This window comes from Mobula birostris, chromosome 12, assembly GCF_030028105.1.
Source record: "Mobula birostris isolate sMobBir1 chromosome 12, sMobBir1.hap1, whole genome shotgun sequence".
NCBI classification, from domain to species: Eukaryota; Metazoa; Chordata; class Chondrichthyes; order Myliobatiformes; family Myliobatidae; genus Mobula; species Mobula birostris.
Genome location: NC_092381.1, coordinates 101199733 through 101216695, shown reverse-complemented (window position 1 = coordinate 101216695; position 16963 = coordinate 101199733). Strand labels below are relative to the sequence as shown.

The 16963-nt window shown below is 42.1% G+C and overlaps 1 protein-coding gene across 1 annotated transcript in view; it reads left to right on the top strand.

The window, feature by feature from the left end:
• The window catches only part of LOC140206151 (probable voltage-dependent R-type calcium channel subunit alpha-1E), a 632362-nt gene that overhangs the window by 409028 nt on the left and 206371 nt on the right, over positions 1-16963 (top strand). Inside the window, exons 15-18 of the mRNA XM_072274389.1 lie at positions 7011-7142; positions 8718-8790; positions 12613-12730; positions 15397-15464. Coding sequence (XP_072130490.1) covers positions 7011-7142; positions 8718-8790; positions 12613-12730; positions 15397-15464 — 391 coding nt within the window. The remainder of the gene's footprint in view (positions 1-7010; positions 7143-8717; positions 8791-12612; positions 12731-15396; positions 15465-16963) is intronic.

Sequence of the window (16963 nt, the reverse complement as noted above, 5' to 3'; positions counted from 1 at the left end):
AAGTGCAACATCCCAACTGCTTCACTCTAATCGTTCTGCAAGATACAGTCCTAGAAAGCTCCAACCAAACAACAAAGTGTGTTAATTCTGCCCAGGAGTCTTATCGCTTTGTTCATTGTTGATCCCAGCAATTTCCAAGCTACCGATGACAGTTTAATTGGTATACTTCCCCCTTTCTGGCTTCTTCTTAAAATTGTGGGGTTATTTAATTGTTTGCTTTCTTTTAGTCTGTGGGACCTGCCATAGTATTTATGAAGCCGTGGAAGATGATGGCCAGTACATCCATTCTCACCATGGTTACCTCTGACTCCTCCTTAGATAGGTCATTTAGTCCTGATTCTGTCTTAATTTCTTTAGCATTTCCTCAAGCTTCAATATAGTTTCTCTTCTCACTCTGTAAAGAACTCACTATTAACTATTAACACAAGAAAGTCTGCAGATGCTGGAAATCCAAAGCAACACACACAAAGTGCTGGAGGAACTGAACAGGTTAGGCAGTATCTGTGGAAATGAATAGACAGTCAAAGTTTCTGACCTTATACCTCTTCTTACCTGCCTCCTTCCCTCCTATTTTAGTCCACTCACCTCTCCTATCAGATTCTTTCTTTTCTAGCCCTCGACTTTTCCCACCCACCTGGGTTCACCGATCACCCTGCACTAGCCTCCTTCCCTCCACCCACCTTTTTATTCTGGCATCTTCTTTCCTTCTCAGTCCTGAAGAGGGGTCTTGGCCCAAAACATAAACTATCTACTCATTTCCATAGATACTGCCTGACCTGCTGAGTTTCTCCGGCTGAGTGTCACATGAACTATTGCTGTTTCCTCTTTACACATCTAAAGAAGTTTCTAGAAGTCTAGAAGCTGCATAGCAGATAGCACGACGCTATTACAGCTCGGGCCATTCCAGAGTTCAGAATTCAATTCCAGCACTGTTCTGTAAGGAGGCTCTGTACATCCTCCCCTTGGAATGCATTGGTCTTCCCTGGGTCTTCCAGTCTCATCCCACAGTTCAAAGACGTTAATTGGTCAGTGTAAATTGTCCTGTGATTGGGTTAGGGTTAATCGGGGTTGTGGGATTGCAGGGGCAGTGTGGCTCAAAGGGCCAGAAGGGCCAATTCCACGCTGTATCACAAAATAAATACATTTTTTGTGTGTGTTTCACACTATTCCATCTTCTCAATACCATTTCCTTCCTTCGTGAGTTCAAAAGCTTTTCCAGTCCTTTGGCTTACAGCTTCAATTTGATGTTGTCAGCCTAATGGAATATTATCTTTAAACCTTCTCAATATTACTTATCCCGTGTCTTACCTCTTACAGTGCTAAATATTAATTATAAATATATATTACTTACAAATTAATTCTTTAGCCACCACTGGCTTCACATCTTTTCTTGTTTTCTAAACTATCATTGACAGCCCAAGCTTGTGATTTTATAATTCTCTATTCAGATTTAGTACCTAAACTGACACTAACTCTTCTCTGGCTCCCTTTCTCTAGCATCAACTCTTCACTGGGTTTCTGCACACAGAAACCAACTCCTCACAGGGTTCCTACACATTGACACTGGCTGCTTGCTGGCTTTCTCATAAACTTTCACAAAGAGGGGGGGAGGGTACATGGAATGAGCAGCCAGAGGTACAAAATCAACATTCAACATACATTTAGACATTTATACATGGATAGGAAAGCTTAGGAGGAATAACGGTTAAATACAGGCAAATGAGACCAACTCAGATTGGTATATGGTAGGCACAGAGCAGATGGGTCGAAGGACCTGATTTCTCTGCTATATGATTCTAAATTGTCCAGCTCCTCACTATCTCCCGTACACTATCAGCTAGCTGATCCCTGTTGTCTTCCTGCACACTGCATTGACTCCTTACCACAAACATAAATGCAGTCCTGGGCATGGTGTGTACACACAAACACTCTCACTGCTTGTGAACCCTCACACACCCATTCTCATCTTTCTGCACAAGCCTAATCTGTTAGACCATAAGACATTGGAGCAGAATTAAGACATTCAGGCATCAAATATGTTCTGACATTCCATCATGGCTGATCCATTTTCCCTCCCAGCCCCAACCACCTGCCTTCTCCCGGTATCCCTTCATGCCCTAACTAATCAAGAATCTATCAGCCTTTGTTTTAAATACACCCAGTGACTTGACCTCCACAGCTGCCTGTGACAATGAATTCCACAGACTCATCCCACTCTGGCTTTTTAGAATTTCCATTCTAAAAGGACATCCCTCTATTTTGAATCTGTGTCCTCTGGTCTCAGACTCTCCCACCAGAGGATCATCCTATCCAAGTCCATGCTATCAACGCCTTTCAACATTCGCTAGGTTTCAATGAAGTCACCCTTCATTCTTCTGAATTCCAGTGAGTAGAAGTGCAAAGCCATCGAACGCAGCTCATATGACAAACCTTTCAATCCCAAAACCTCCTTTGAAACCTCTCCAATATCAGCATATTCTTTCCTAGGTAAGGGGCCTACAACTGCTCAGAATAATCCAACTGAGGCCTCACCAGTGCATTACATCCTTGCTTTTATATTCTAGTCCCCTCAAGATGAATGCTAACATTGCATTTACCTCCCTCATCACGGACTCAACCTGCAAATTAACCTTCAGGGAACTCTGGATGAGGAGTCCCAAGTCCCTTTGCACCTCAGAGTCTTGAATTTTCTCTCCATTTAGAAAATAGTCCACACTTTTACTTCTTCTACCAAAGTGAATGACCATACACTTCCCGACACTGTATTCCATCTGCCACTTCTTTGCCAAATCTTCTAATCTGTCTGAGTCCTTCTGTAGCCTGTCTACCTCCTCAAAACTACCTGCCCCTCCACCTGTCTTCATAATCACTCTCAAACTTGGCCACAAAGCCATCAATTCCATTCTCCAAGTCACTGACGTATAACATAAAAAGAAGTGGTCCCAACACAGACCCCTGTGGAACACCGCTAGTCACTGGCAGCCAACCAAAAAAGGCTCCCTTTATTCCCACTCTTTGCCTCCTGCCAATCAGCCAATGTTCTATCCATACTAGTATCTTTCCTGTAATACCATGGCCTCTTGTTAAGCAGCCTCATGTGTGGCACTTTGTCAAAGGCCTTCTGAAAATCCAAGTGTACAGCATCCACCAATTCTTCATTGTCTATCCTGCTTGTTATTTCTTCAAAGAATTCCAACAAATTTATCAGGCAAAATTTTCCCTTAAGATAACTATGCTGACTCAGTCTATTTTATCATTTGTTTCCAAGTACCCCAAAACCACATCATTAATAATAAAATCCAACATCTTACCAACCACTGAGGTCAGACTATCTGGCCTATAATTTCCTTTCTTCTGCCTCTCTCCCTTCTTGAGGACTGGAGTGACATTTGCAATTTTCTATTCCTCTGGAACCATGCCAGAATCAATTAATTTTGAAAGATCAGTACTAATGCCTCCAAAATCTCTTCAGCCACCTCTTTCAGAATCCTGGGATTATACCATCTGGTCCACATGACATCTACCTTCAGACCTGCCAGTATTCTTTTCCAGTCAATTCTTGCCAGCTCCTCTCTTATGCCTCTGTAATTCCTTTTATTCCACAGTAATACTGATACATCTGACTTTACCTTCTACTTTTCAAATTGCAGGGTGAATTCTATCATATTATGATCATGGGCCCCTAAGGGTTCCTTTACTTTAAGTGCTGTAATCAATTCTGGTTCATTGCACAACACCCAATCCAGAATAGCTGATCCCCTAGTGGGCTCACCACGAGTTGCTCAAAAATACCATCTTGTAGGCATTCTAGAAATTCCCCCTCTTGAAATCCAGCACCAACCTGATCTCCCTAATCAACCTACATAGTGACTATTGTAACGTTGCCTTTTTCGCATTCATTTTGTATCTCCCGTTGTAATTTGTAGACCACATCTTTACTACTGTTTGGGGGTCTGTGTATAACTCCCATTAAGCTCCTTTTTACCATCACTGTTTGTATATCACCACTTTCTAATGATTTGATTTCATTTTCTACCAACAGAGCCACGACACCCTCTCTGTTAACCTGCCTGTCCTTTTGATACAATGTGTGTCCTTGGATGTGAAGCTCCCAGCTATAATCTTCTTTCAGCCATGATTCAATGATGCCTACAACATCATACAATCTGTAACTTTAGTACAAGCTCATCTATCTTATTCCGTATACTGTGCGCATTCATCACCCGTTTTGATTTTGTCCACATTATACATTGCAACTCATCCTGTTGACTGCAATTTTGCCCTATCATCAGCATCTCTTTGCTAGTAGTCTCACCACACACTGACTCTGTTTGTAAACTAACTATCTCATCATCAGCACTATCACTCCGGTTCCCATCCCCCTGCCTAATTAGTTTTAACCCTCCCGAACAGCTGTAGCAAACTTGCCCGCAAGGATATTGGTCCCCCTCAGATTCAGTTGTAACACCATTTCCTACAGGTCATAACTTTACCAGAAAAGATCCCAATGATCCACAAATCTGAACTACTGCCCTCTGCACCAGTTCCTCAGCTGCACATTCATCTGCCAAACCATCCTATTCTTGCTCTCATTGCCACATGGAATATCCAGAGATTACTACTCTGGAGGTCTGACTTTTAGCCTTCTACCCACTTCCTAAAATCTTCCTTCAGGAGCTCCTCACCTTTCCTACCTATGTCATTGGTGTCACTATGACCACTACCTCAACATGCAAGTTAACCTTTAGGGAATCCTGCCCAAGTCCCTTTACACTTCTGATTTCTGAATTTACCTCCCTTTTAGAAAATGGTCCATGCCTTTATTCTTTCTACCAAACTGCATGTCCATACACTTCCTTGCATCAATGGATCTGGGGTTGAGAGGGTAAACAGCTTTAAGTTCCTCTGCATACACATCACCGAGGATCTCACATGGTCTGGATGGTGAAAAAAGCACAACAGTGCCTCTTTCACCTCAGACGGTTGAAGAAGTTTGGCATGAGTCTCCAAATCCTAAAGACTTTCTACAGGGGCACAATTGAGAGCATCCTAACTGGCTGCATCACTGCCTGGTATGGGAATTGTAATTCCCTCAATCGCAGAGCTCTGCAGAGAGTGGTACGGACAGCCCAGCACATCTGTGGATGTGAACTTCCCACTATTCAGGACATATACAGATACAGGTGCATAAAAAGGGCCCGAAGGATCATTGGGGATCATTGGGCACTCCAACCACGAACTGTTCCAGCTGCTACCGTACGGGGAATGGTATCGCAGCATAAAAGCCAACAGGCTCTGGGACAGCTTCTTCCACTAGGCCAACAGACTGATTAATTTGCACTGATAACAATCGTACTTTATGCTATACTGACTGTTCTACATACTATTTATTACAAATTACTATAAATTGCACATTACACATTTAGACGGAGACGTAACATAAAGATTTTTACTCCTCATGGATGCAAAGGATGTAAGAAATAAAGTTAATTCAATTCTTCTTCAATTCAATTCTTCCATCTGCCACTTCTTTGACAATTCTCCTAATCAGTTTAAGTCCTTCTGCAGCCTCCCTGTTTCTCAACACTACCTGTCCCTCCACCTATTTTTTTTTAATGTTTGCAAACTTGGCCCCAAAGTTATCAATTCGTCATCCAAACTATTGACGTATAACATAAAAAGAAGCAGTCCCAACACCAGTCCTTGTGGAACACCAGCAGTCTCTGGCAAACAACCAGGAAAGGCCCTCCTTTATTTATTGTCTTTGCCTCCTGCCAGTCAGCCAATCTTCTACCCAAGCTAATAATTTTCATGTAATACCATGTGCTCTTATCTTGTTTAGCAGCCTCATGTGTGGCATCTGTGAAAGGCCTTCTGAAAATCCAAGTAAACAACATCCACTGACTCAGAATTCATTTAAGGAAGTCATGCTGACTTTGGACTATTTTATTATGTGCCTCTAAGTACCCTGAAATCTCAATCTTGAAAATAGATTCCAACACCTTACCAACTGCTCAAATCAGGCTAAGTGGCCTATAATTTCCTGTCCTTGGCTCCCACCCTTCTTAAAGAGTGGAGTGACATTTGCAATTTTCCAGTCCTCCAGAACTATTCCAGAATCTATTGATTCTTGAAAGATCATCACTAATATCTCCACAATCTCTTCAGCTACCTCCTTCAGAACCCTGGGGTGTAGTCCATTTGGTCCACGTAACATACCAACCTTAAGACTTTTCAGCTTACCTTAGTAACTGCTATTGCACTCATTTCTGTCCCCTGACACTCACAAATTTCTGGCTCACTGCTGTTGACATCCACAGTGAAGAGTATTGAGAAATAAAGTCTGTACACCATTTCTTTGTCCCCCCATTACTGTCTCTCCAGCATCATTTTCCAGCAGTCTGATATCCATTCTCACCTCTCTTTTAATGTTTCTGAAAAGACTTTTGGTATCCTCTTTTATATTATTGGCTACCTTGCATTCATATTTAATCTTTTCACTCCATATTGCTTTTTTAGTTAGTTTTTAAAAGCTTCCCAATCCTCCAGCTCAGCAATAATTTTTACTGTATTACATGCCCTCTCTTTTGCTTTTATGTTGGCTTTGATTTTCTTGTCAGCCAAAGTTGCCTCTTGCTCCCTTTAGAAAACTTCATCTTTGGGATGCATCTGTCCTGCACCTTCCAAATTGCTCCCAGAAACTCCAGCATTGCTGCGGTGCCATCACTTTTGCTTGCTATTGTCCCCCTCCAATCAACTTTGGCCAGCTCCTCTTTTATGCCTCTGTAATTCCCATTACTCCACTGTAATTCTGATGCATCTGATTTCAGCTTCTGCCTCTCAAATTTTAGGGTGAATTCTATTATATTATGATCACTGCCTCCTGAGCACTCCTTTTACCTTTAGCTCTCTGTTCCATGCTTCTCACAAGTTTCTCAAACATGTGTGTAGTCTTTGATTGTCTTGACTTTTATTTTCCTTTGATAATCCTTTTCCTCTCTCTTTCCAAGGTACTGGGCCTCTCTGCGGAACCTAGTAGTCTCCTTAATGAGCTCGATGAAATCCATCATCAGCCTCCTGTTCCTCCTCTTCCTCTTCATCGTTGTATTTGCTCTTCTGGGGATGCAGCTGTTTGGTGGTCAGTGAGTATTCCCCGCACATCTGGTTGATTTAAGTATCAGCTCAGCCTGCCTAACTCCTCTTGCTTATCAGGGATATTATTGCCAACTTCTTGCTTACCCCTCAAACCTACTCCTATACTTTTCTTACCACATTCCATTTCACCTTCACCTACTCACCTTACCATGTCATCAAACCCACATTCCCTTCCCTATCCGATGACATTCCTCATCTACCTAGCATTCTCCTGCAACCCCACCTCAACAGCTTCTCACGGCCATCTGTTCTATATTTCCCTCATCGCTCACCAAGGGTGTGGAAAATGGCACCTCCTCCATTTGAAATCACCATTGCATGATATTTAATGGAATGTTTTGCAACCATTCTTGAGATGCGCTGACAAAATTTATTGCCCTTGTGCTTAGTAAGTTCGCGGAGACCTGCCTTGAATTGCTGCCAGTTGGATGAAATGCCAAATGCTGTTAGTTTGGAAACATCAGGATTCCAAACCAAACAAAAAGACAAAGAGAGCCAGATTAGAATGGTGTAGGTGTTGGAATGGATTGTGTAAGTTACAGTACTCCCACGTACCTGGGCATCACCGTAGCGTTGCGGTTAGCACAACGCTGTTACAGCTTGGGGCTTTGGAGTTCAGAGTTTAGTTCCGACATCATCTGGAAGGAGTCAGTACATCAACCCCCCCCCTTGATACTTTGGTATCCTCCCACAGTCCAAAGATGTACCGGTTAGTTGGTTGATTGGTCATTGCAAATTGTCCAGTGATTAGGCTAGGGTTAAATTGATGGTTTGCTGGGCAGTGTGGCTTGAAGGGACGGAATAGCCTGTTCTGCACTGCATCTCTAAATAAAATAAAAAAATATCTTTAGTTTTCATGTGGTGGAGGTTATGGGTGCTTCCTCAAATGTTTTGACGTTGATATTGTGCTTTCTTTGAATAATATGCAGTGTAGCCAAAGTGCATCAAGACATGGCACTAACTATTGAATATATGTCGGGTCTGCCACTAGAACAGACTGCATTGGGTATGGGACCCAGCAATTTGGAACATTGTTGGAGACTATTCCTTCACACTCTAGATTTTTGCCTTACAGATGGTGGGTGGAAAGTTTAGCAGCCAAGAGGCAAGTCTCACTCGCAGATTTTCCAGACCTGTGGTAGAGCAGCTTCCTCACAGCATCAGAGACCCAAGTTCAATTCCAGTGTTGGGTACTTTCTGTGTGGAGTTTGCACATTCTCTCTGTGGCTGTGTGTATTTCTCCCGTGTGTTCGAGTTCCCTCCCACATTCCAGTTTTGTAGGTTAATTGGTGACTATAACCTGCCACTAGAGCAGTAGAATCTGCGGAGCGTAGATGAGAATATTGGGAAAAATTTAGAAATGGAAGTAATATAGGATTGGTATAAGTAATAATTGACAGTCAGCATGTACTCAGTGGGCTGAAGGGCCACTATTTCTATGCTGTTTCTCTCTATTACTGCACCAACCCATTACTTCCTTATAACGATACATGAGTGACTGATGTTGTTTTCTGTTTCATTGTGCAGCCTTCAAGTCCTTTCACATGTTCTTTTCATCTTAGATTCAACTTTGAGGAAGGTACACCTCCAACCAACTTTGACACCTTTCCCGCTGCAATCATCACTGTGTTTCAGGTACAGGTGTCCAGCACTTTAAATGAAGGCCTTACTAATGCATGAATAAGTCAAAGTTATGCAGAGATGCATTGAAGAAAAAGAAGTGTGCTAGTCAAAGCACAAAGATCACTTATCAGAAAATGGTGTATTCCTTATAATGTGTCCCTCTGTGTGTAGCACTTGATAATTATCAGAAAGAGCAAGTAGTATTCATCCAAAGTTTTTCAGTAATTGTCAGTTAGAAACAAAGATGTGCAATGAGTCAAAGGCCAATAAACTTAAACTATATCCAGTAATCATGAACAAGTGAGTGAGTAATGAAGACATAAAGCTAAGTGGCATAGTGAAGATGACTGGTGACAAAGACATAGAATTATAGAGTCAAATATGAAGCATTTGTGAAGATATGTAATAATCTGTGTGCTTTGAAGAGGTATAACATTGGTGAGTGCAGATGATGTACAAACTCTGTTGTAATTTCTGCTGGCCCTTGAGTGATGATTTTGGATTTACTTGCAAAAGTAGTCAGGTCCTATTTCAAGCAGATTAACAAAATTGACAAAGCAAGTTTCGGCCAATTGCAACATGAGAGTACAAATCACAACAATATTGTCACAGTTCCATATCGATTCTTCAGATCAAAAACTTTCACTTACTAAGACATTACTGGGCTCTCAAGTCATTGCATTAGGGTGATGTCAGTCAGTCAGTGAATACCGATGTAATGTTGGTTAATAATAGGTGAAGATTTGCAAAATTAATCAGTGACTGGTGAAGGTATGGAACATTTGGCAATGAGTCTAAAAACGTGTAATTTTATTGGCTGAGAGGACATATCAAAGTGAATTATCACATTGTAGCTATACAAGGCAGGAGTGCTCTTGGAGTACTGCATGTAGTTCGATAGGAAGGATGTGATTTTGCTGAACAGAGTGTCGAAGAGGTTCACCAGAATGTTGTTTGCATTAGAGGACATGTGTTATGCAGAAAGATTGGATAAGCTTGGCATGTTTTCCCTGGAGCAATGGAGATGGAGGATGATGTCATAGGAGTATTATAGGATTATGAAAGACAAAGACTGGGTAGATAGCCAAAACCATTTTAATAAGGTTAGGCTATCAAAAACAAGGCAGCCTAGGTTTAAGGTGAGAGGAATGAGATGTGCCAAAGGGCATACTTCTATGCTTTACATCTGTGACTCTATGATCCTATATATGTTATATTAGTGAAGACATTAAATACAGAGAGATTAAAATGCAGTGAGTGAAGTTACATAATATGAGTCAATTGGAGGTGAGTGCCCTCAATGAGAGATGGACATGTGTACGATTGATCACTCACTGATAAATACCTAGATAGGATCGAGATGTTTTATTGAAGTTGTACAAGACATTGATGAGGCCTAATTAGGAGTGTTGTGTGCATTCTGGTCACCTAACTACAGGAAAGATACTCAATAAGATTGAAAGAGTGCAGAGAAAATTTACAAGGATGTTGTCAGGACTTGAGGACCTGAGTTAGAGGGAAAGTTCAATAGGTTCAGGCTTTATTCCCTGGAGCGTAGAAAAATGGGGGATAGAATTTATAGAGACATACAAAATTATGAGGGGTATAGATAGATTAAATGCAACAGGCTTTTTCTACTGTGGTTGGGTGAGACTAAAACTAAGGTAGAAAGGTGAAATGTTTAAGGGGAACATGAGATGAACTTCTTCCTCAGAGAGTGATAAGAGTGTAGAACAAGCTGCCAGCGAAAATGGAGGGTGGGAGTTCGATTTCAAAATTTAAGAGAAATTTGGTTAAGAACATGGATGTAAGGGTTATGGAGGGCTATGCTCCAGATGTATGTCAATGGGACTAGGCAGATTCATGGTTCAGCATGGACTAGATGAGCCGAAGGGCTTGTTTCTGTAGTGGTCTATGACTTTTAACAGAACCTCATTCTGTGTTTGGTTAAAAAAAAAGCATGTGGTAAATGAGTCAGATAGGGTCATCAGTGAGTGAGTGATGTGAAGATACGCAAATATTAGTAGATTTGTACAAATGTAACAAAGATGATATGTATTTTTTTTATTGAATTGACTTTATTTCTTACATTCTTCACATACATGAGGAGTAAAAATCTTTACGTTACGTCTCCATCTAAATGTGCAATGTGCAATCATGGGAATTTATAATAATTTATAATAAATAGAACAGTCAATGTAATATAGAGTACACTCAAATCAGCATGAGTTCATCAGTCTGATGGCCCGGTGGAAGATGCTCTCCTAGAGCCTGTTGGTCCTGGCTTTTATGCTGTGGTAGCACTTACCAGATAGTAGCAGCTGGAATAGATTGTGGTTGGGATGGTTTGGGTCCCCAGTGATCCTACACCTGTCCTTGTAAATGTCCTGAATCATGGGAACTACAGATGCACTGGGCTGTCCGCACCACTCTCTGCAGAGTTCTGCGATTAAGGGAGGTACAGTTTTACGGTTAATTGATGAAAATATGGGTCACAAGTCAGTGATGCTATGTAAAGTAACAAGGAAACAAGGACATTGGTGAAATCTGTGCGAAAAGGAGTCACTACAGCTGTACAAGTCCTCCCCAGCTTACAAACCTCCGACTGACGGACACTCTGTACCTATGCACAAGCATTTGAGAGGCCAGCTGATAGGCATACCCATCTGCCTGCTCTGCTTTCATAGCTGTCTCAGTAATCCTCTCCCACACACTGTTGTTCAATTCCCACTCACAAACAGTTCAGGAACAAACCCTGTTGTAATCTGGGCAATACAATGAAGTATGTTACTGACAACGGTGTTGCGCCAAGAACCTGCTATGGACTGTCCAGCTGCCATGCCGATTATTACTCAGGCCACACCAACTCAAACTGGCATAGCTCTGTGTACAGTTATTCATTGAGACATAACGTGAGGTAGTCACTGGTCATCAAGCTTATCAAGGAAATCTCTTGAGCTGAGGAGAGCTCGCAACCGAACAGAGGGAGGGGCGCCAGCACCTTCTAGTGCAAGTGATTAGAGAGAGTGACTGCAGGGCAGACAAAGTTGGATTGCTGCCTCTGGTAGATCAGAGGCTGAGGGACGACTTGATAGAGCTTTATTAAATTATGAGAGGCAGATGATCAGAATCTTTCTCCCAGAGTAGAAATGTCAGAGTTTGAAGTATAAGAGCAGCAAGATTTTTTTTTAAACACAGAGTGATGGGTGCCTGGAACATGTTGCCAGGGGCAGTGGGGGGCCACATGAATATGACGGATGCAGGGTTATGGATTATGTACAGGCAGAAGGGATTTAGTTTAATTCAGCATTGTGATTCAGCACAGACAAGGTGTGGCAAAGTTCTAGATTTTACCCAGGCAGTCTGCCAGCACATACAGCAGTCATTGCAGGGGGTGCTAGCAGGATGCATTTTGCTTCCCTTATCTGTTGAATAGCCACACCGCTTGCCCAAGTTCTCCCAGCACATTCCTTGCATGCAGCCGATTTCTGCTGCATTACTGGATGACTCCACACCAAAATATGCAGCAATTAGATCGTCATTGCCATTGGCAGGCAGGGCTACACATCAGGTTCCCGGCAGGGCAGCACACAACCCACACATTTGTCTTTTTTTGAGTACTGTGACTGTTTGAACTAGAGGACCAGGGTTCCAGCTTTCTGTAAACAGGGTACTGGTGTTTTTACTGAGTGGTAATGAAAATCAATGTTAATTTCTGTGCTTCCTTATATTGGTCCCATTATGTCCACAAGATTTTGATCCAGATCTGACCTTTGCACGTTTGAGTTCCTTCTGCTTATGCAACCAGAGTAATGTGAAATCTTTTCCCTACAGATTTTAACGGGTGAAGACTGGAACGAGGTGATGTACAATGGGATAAAATCACAAGGAGGTGTAAACTCTGGAATGTGGTCTTCTGTCTATTTCATTGTCCTCACACTCTTCGGCAACTGTATCCTTTGGCTCAATAAACTTCCTGCTCTTCCAGACTATACTCTCTGATTAGGAACTCAGGGATCCTTTCAAAATATTCAAAGCCTAGAGTGAATAATGCACTACCTTGCTGATATGAAAGAAGGGGCTAATGTCATTTTTAAATGATATTGGCCATTCAGTAAAATGTTACTCAACCTCCCCTTCACATATGCGAGGTTGCTGGTCGTAAAGGTGTCACTAAAGGAAATAATGTCTTCATAAAGAAGATAATCCAACACATTAGTTGCCAGAGTATTAATATCTTACATATGCCCTTCTATAATTTTTTCAGCACCTTTCAGTTTATACATGTAAGTTATGGTTAATGCAAGCAAATTGAAGTCACAAGGCTGGAGAGTTTGGCCAATAGTTAGTCTCTCCTCACACTCAGACTTGGAATTGAAGAAAGATTTAGAAAACTGATGGAGGATTAAGGTCAAATCAGATTCAAAAAGAGGAATAAGCTCATTGAAGATTAACACAAAGATCAAAAATAGTGGCAGGAAGGAAGTGGAAGGGTCTTTTATTAGGAAAAAGAAATACATACAAGTTTTTAAAACTTCTGGCAACAAGTTACCAACTTCTTATTTGACCTGGGTGGTTCAGTGGCTTAGGAGGAACACAAATCACTTTGTTGAAAGAACCCTAGCATTCTTGACTCTTGAACCTAACTTTCTACAGGAATCTTACTGGATAGTTGGGGTGATTGTTCTAGTATTAAGTGTTAGAATCTGGTTTTCCAGGAGAAGTTGAGGGTTAGCACCATTACAGTCTGGGTCTAGAAATTAAACCATAGACAAATGAAGAGAGATCAATACCAGACATTTCAGTATGAGCTCTTCAGGAAGAATAAGTTGCCGTAGGATTTGTGGCCTTTGACCATGGCAAAACCATGAAGATTGCCAAACGAAGCAATATTGGAATATTTAAATGGTTGTGTCCCAGGTTGTCTGGGGAGAACAAGAGGTCCCACGAGTGAACAGAAGAACATTTTGTTGGGTAGTTAATCAAGATGTTGTCCCTCCATGACAGCAAACACCATGGCCATTGGATCAGGCAGCACCTGTGGAGGTGGAGGGATCAGGTCAAGCCTCAATATCAGAACTGAGAGTGTAGAACAGAGATTCCCAACCTGGGGTCCATGGACCCCTTGCTTAATGACATTGGTCCATGGCATGAAAAATAGTTAGGAACCCCTGGTATAGAGAAGAGAGCCAGAATATGGAATTGTACGGGGACGGTGAGGCAAGGGCTCGTAGGTGATATGTGGAACCAGGTGAGCAGATGATGGGCAGTTGGAGCCAACAAGGGGAGGGGCAGCATTGAGACAGAGACTAGTATGTGATAGAATCAGGTAAGGGAGGAATGATAGGCAGATGGAGATAAGTTAAGGAAAAGGAAACTTGAACCAAGGGAGAAGAAACCCAGGAGGACGGGTAAATGGGTGATAGGAAGATGAAATCAAGTTAGAGAGGGTGATGTCTAACATGGGGTAGAGGAGGGGCAATAGAAAAGTTGAGCTGGACTTGTCTGGACTGGTAAGAGTGGGAAAACAACACAGGGGGAAGAGGGTTAACTGAAGATGGAAAAGTCAATGTTCAAACCTTTGAATTGTAGACCATGCAGACAGATTATTGGGCGAAGAAGGGTCTTGGCCCAAAACGTCAATAGTTTACTCTTTTCCGTAGATGCTGCCTGACCTGCTGAGTTCCTCCAGCATTTTGTGTGTGTTGCTTTGGATCCCAAGCGTCTGCAGATTCTGTCGTGTTTTAGAGTATGATGTGCTGTTCCTCTGGTTTTTGGTGGACCTCAAAGAGCCAGGAGAAAGCCATTGTTGTGGGAACGAGAAAGGAAGTTGAAATTGCATGTATCCAGAAGCTTGAGCTGGCTATTGTATACAGTACAAATGGCTGATGTTTACGTACTCAGCATTTGGTCTCACCAGTGTATAGACCAAAAGACAATGAGATATAGGAGCCAAACTCATCCTGGCTGATCCATTTTCCCTCCCAGCCCCAATCTCCTGCCTTCTCCCTGTGTCCCTTTATGCCCTGACCAATCAAGAATCTTCCAACCTCTACCTTGAATGTACGTAATGGCTTGGCCTCCACAACCGCCTGTGGCAACGAATTCCATAGATTCATGACCCTCTGGCTAAAGAAATTCCTCCTTATCTCCATTCTAAATGCACATCCCTCTGTATGAGTTCTCATTTTGAGCACCAACTGCAAAAGCACAGAAGTATAAGGTCCTGCAGTTTCGTATATGAGACCATATACTCACATTTGTCAGCCACCTGCCATGCTTAAAACTCTCTGCCAAGTGAACAGTTGAAATGAATGTGAGCCTGCCTATTAATTCACTAGTTGATAGGAACACCAAATGGAGAAACTGAATTTTGTTCTCACTATTTTAATTTCCAGCAAAGAATCAGCAGTTTGGGACCGTTCTGGGTCTGCCATAACTACACTGATTACTTGTTGATTGTCATGTGATTTGTTTCTTTGCTGGGTGGAGGACTTGGTTTGGAATTCTCTGCAATAAGGACAACCTTCTCCAATCAGGGCCGGTACTACATTTTTAAAAAGACTGTCTTATCGGTTTGTCAGTTCACTTTCTGAATGCCTTAACTCTGATGAAAAGACACCTTGCTGAATGTGTTTCTGGCAATCGCAGTCGATAATCTAGCTAATGCCCAGGAATTGACCAAGGTAGTGCCTGATTATAATTATTTCAATGTCCAACTGATAGAAAAGAGGCCCACTGCAGATTCCTTCAGATACACTTTGGCTGAGCCGCTAGTACATGTTCCATACAACAGAGATCAGTGCAGAGATGTTATTTAAATTCCACACAATACACATGGAGAGCAATAAACTGAGCAAATAGACCTTCAAACATAGCAGCAGAATTAGACCATTCAGGCCATCCAGTCTGTTCTGCCATTTCATCATAGCTGATACATTTCACTCTCATCCCTATTCTCCTGCCATCTCCCCGTAACCTTTCACGCTCTGATTTATCGAGCATCTATCAACCTTCGCCTTCAGTGCATCCAATGACCTGGTCTCCACAACTGCATGTGGCAAAAAATTCCACAGATTCACCACCTTCTGGCTAAAGAAATTCGTCCTTATCTCCGTTCTAAAGCAATGTCCCTGTAGTCTATGCCCTCTGGTCTTAGACTCCTCAACCATAGGAAACATCCGCTCCACATCCACTCTACTGAGGCCTTTCATTGTGAGATAGCTTTTAAAGAGAATCCCTCTGAGATGACAACTTCTAAATTCTAGTGAGTAAGGACCCAGAGCAATCAATTGCTCCTCATACAATAAGCCTTTCATTCCCGGAATCATTCTCATGAACCTCCTCTGAACTCCCTCCGAACTCCCTCCAATGCCAGCACATCCTTTCTTAAATAAGGGGCCCAAAATTGACCACAGTACTATGAGTGAGGCCTCACCAGTGCCTTATAAAGCCTCAGCAATACATCATTGCTTTGATATTCTAGTCCTCTCAAAATGAACGCTAACATTGTATTTGCCTTCCTCACCACCAACTTAACCTGCAAATTGACCTTGAGGAAATCATGCATGAGGACTCCCAAGTCCCTTTGCACTGTGGATTTTTGAGTTTTCTCCCCATTTAGGAAGTAGTCTATACTTTTATTCCTTTCCACCAAAGTTGTATGACCATACATTTCCCGACACCGTATGCCATTTGCCACTTCCTTGCTCATTTTCCTAATCTATCCAAGTCCTTCTGCAACCTCCCTGCTTGCTCAACACTACCTGCCCCTCCACCTGTCTTTGTATCATCTACAAACCAGCCACAAAGCCATTAATTCTATCATCCAAATCATTGACATACAATGTAAAATAGGTGGTTCCAACACAGACCCCTGTCATCGGGAGCTAATCAGAAAAGGTTGCTTTATTCCCACTCCTTTCTTCCTGCTAATCAGCTACTGCTCTATCCATGCTAGTATCTTTCTCGTAATATCATGGGCTCTTATCTTGTTAAGCAGCCATATGTGCAGCTCCATGTCAAAAGCCTTCTGAAAATCCAAGTACACAACATTCACTAATTCTCCTTTGTCTATCCTGCTTGTTATTTCCTCAATGAATATTAACAGATTTGCTAGGCAAGATTTTCTCTTAAGGAAACCATGCTGACTTCCGCCTATTTTACCAACTACTCCAAAACCACA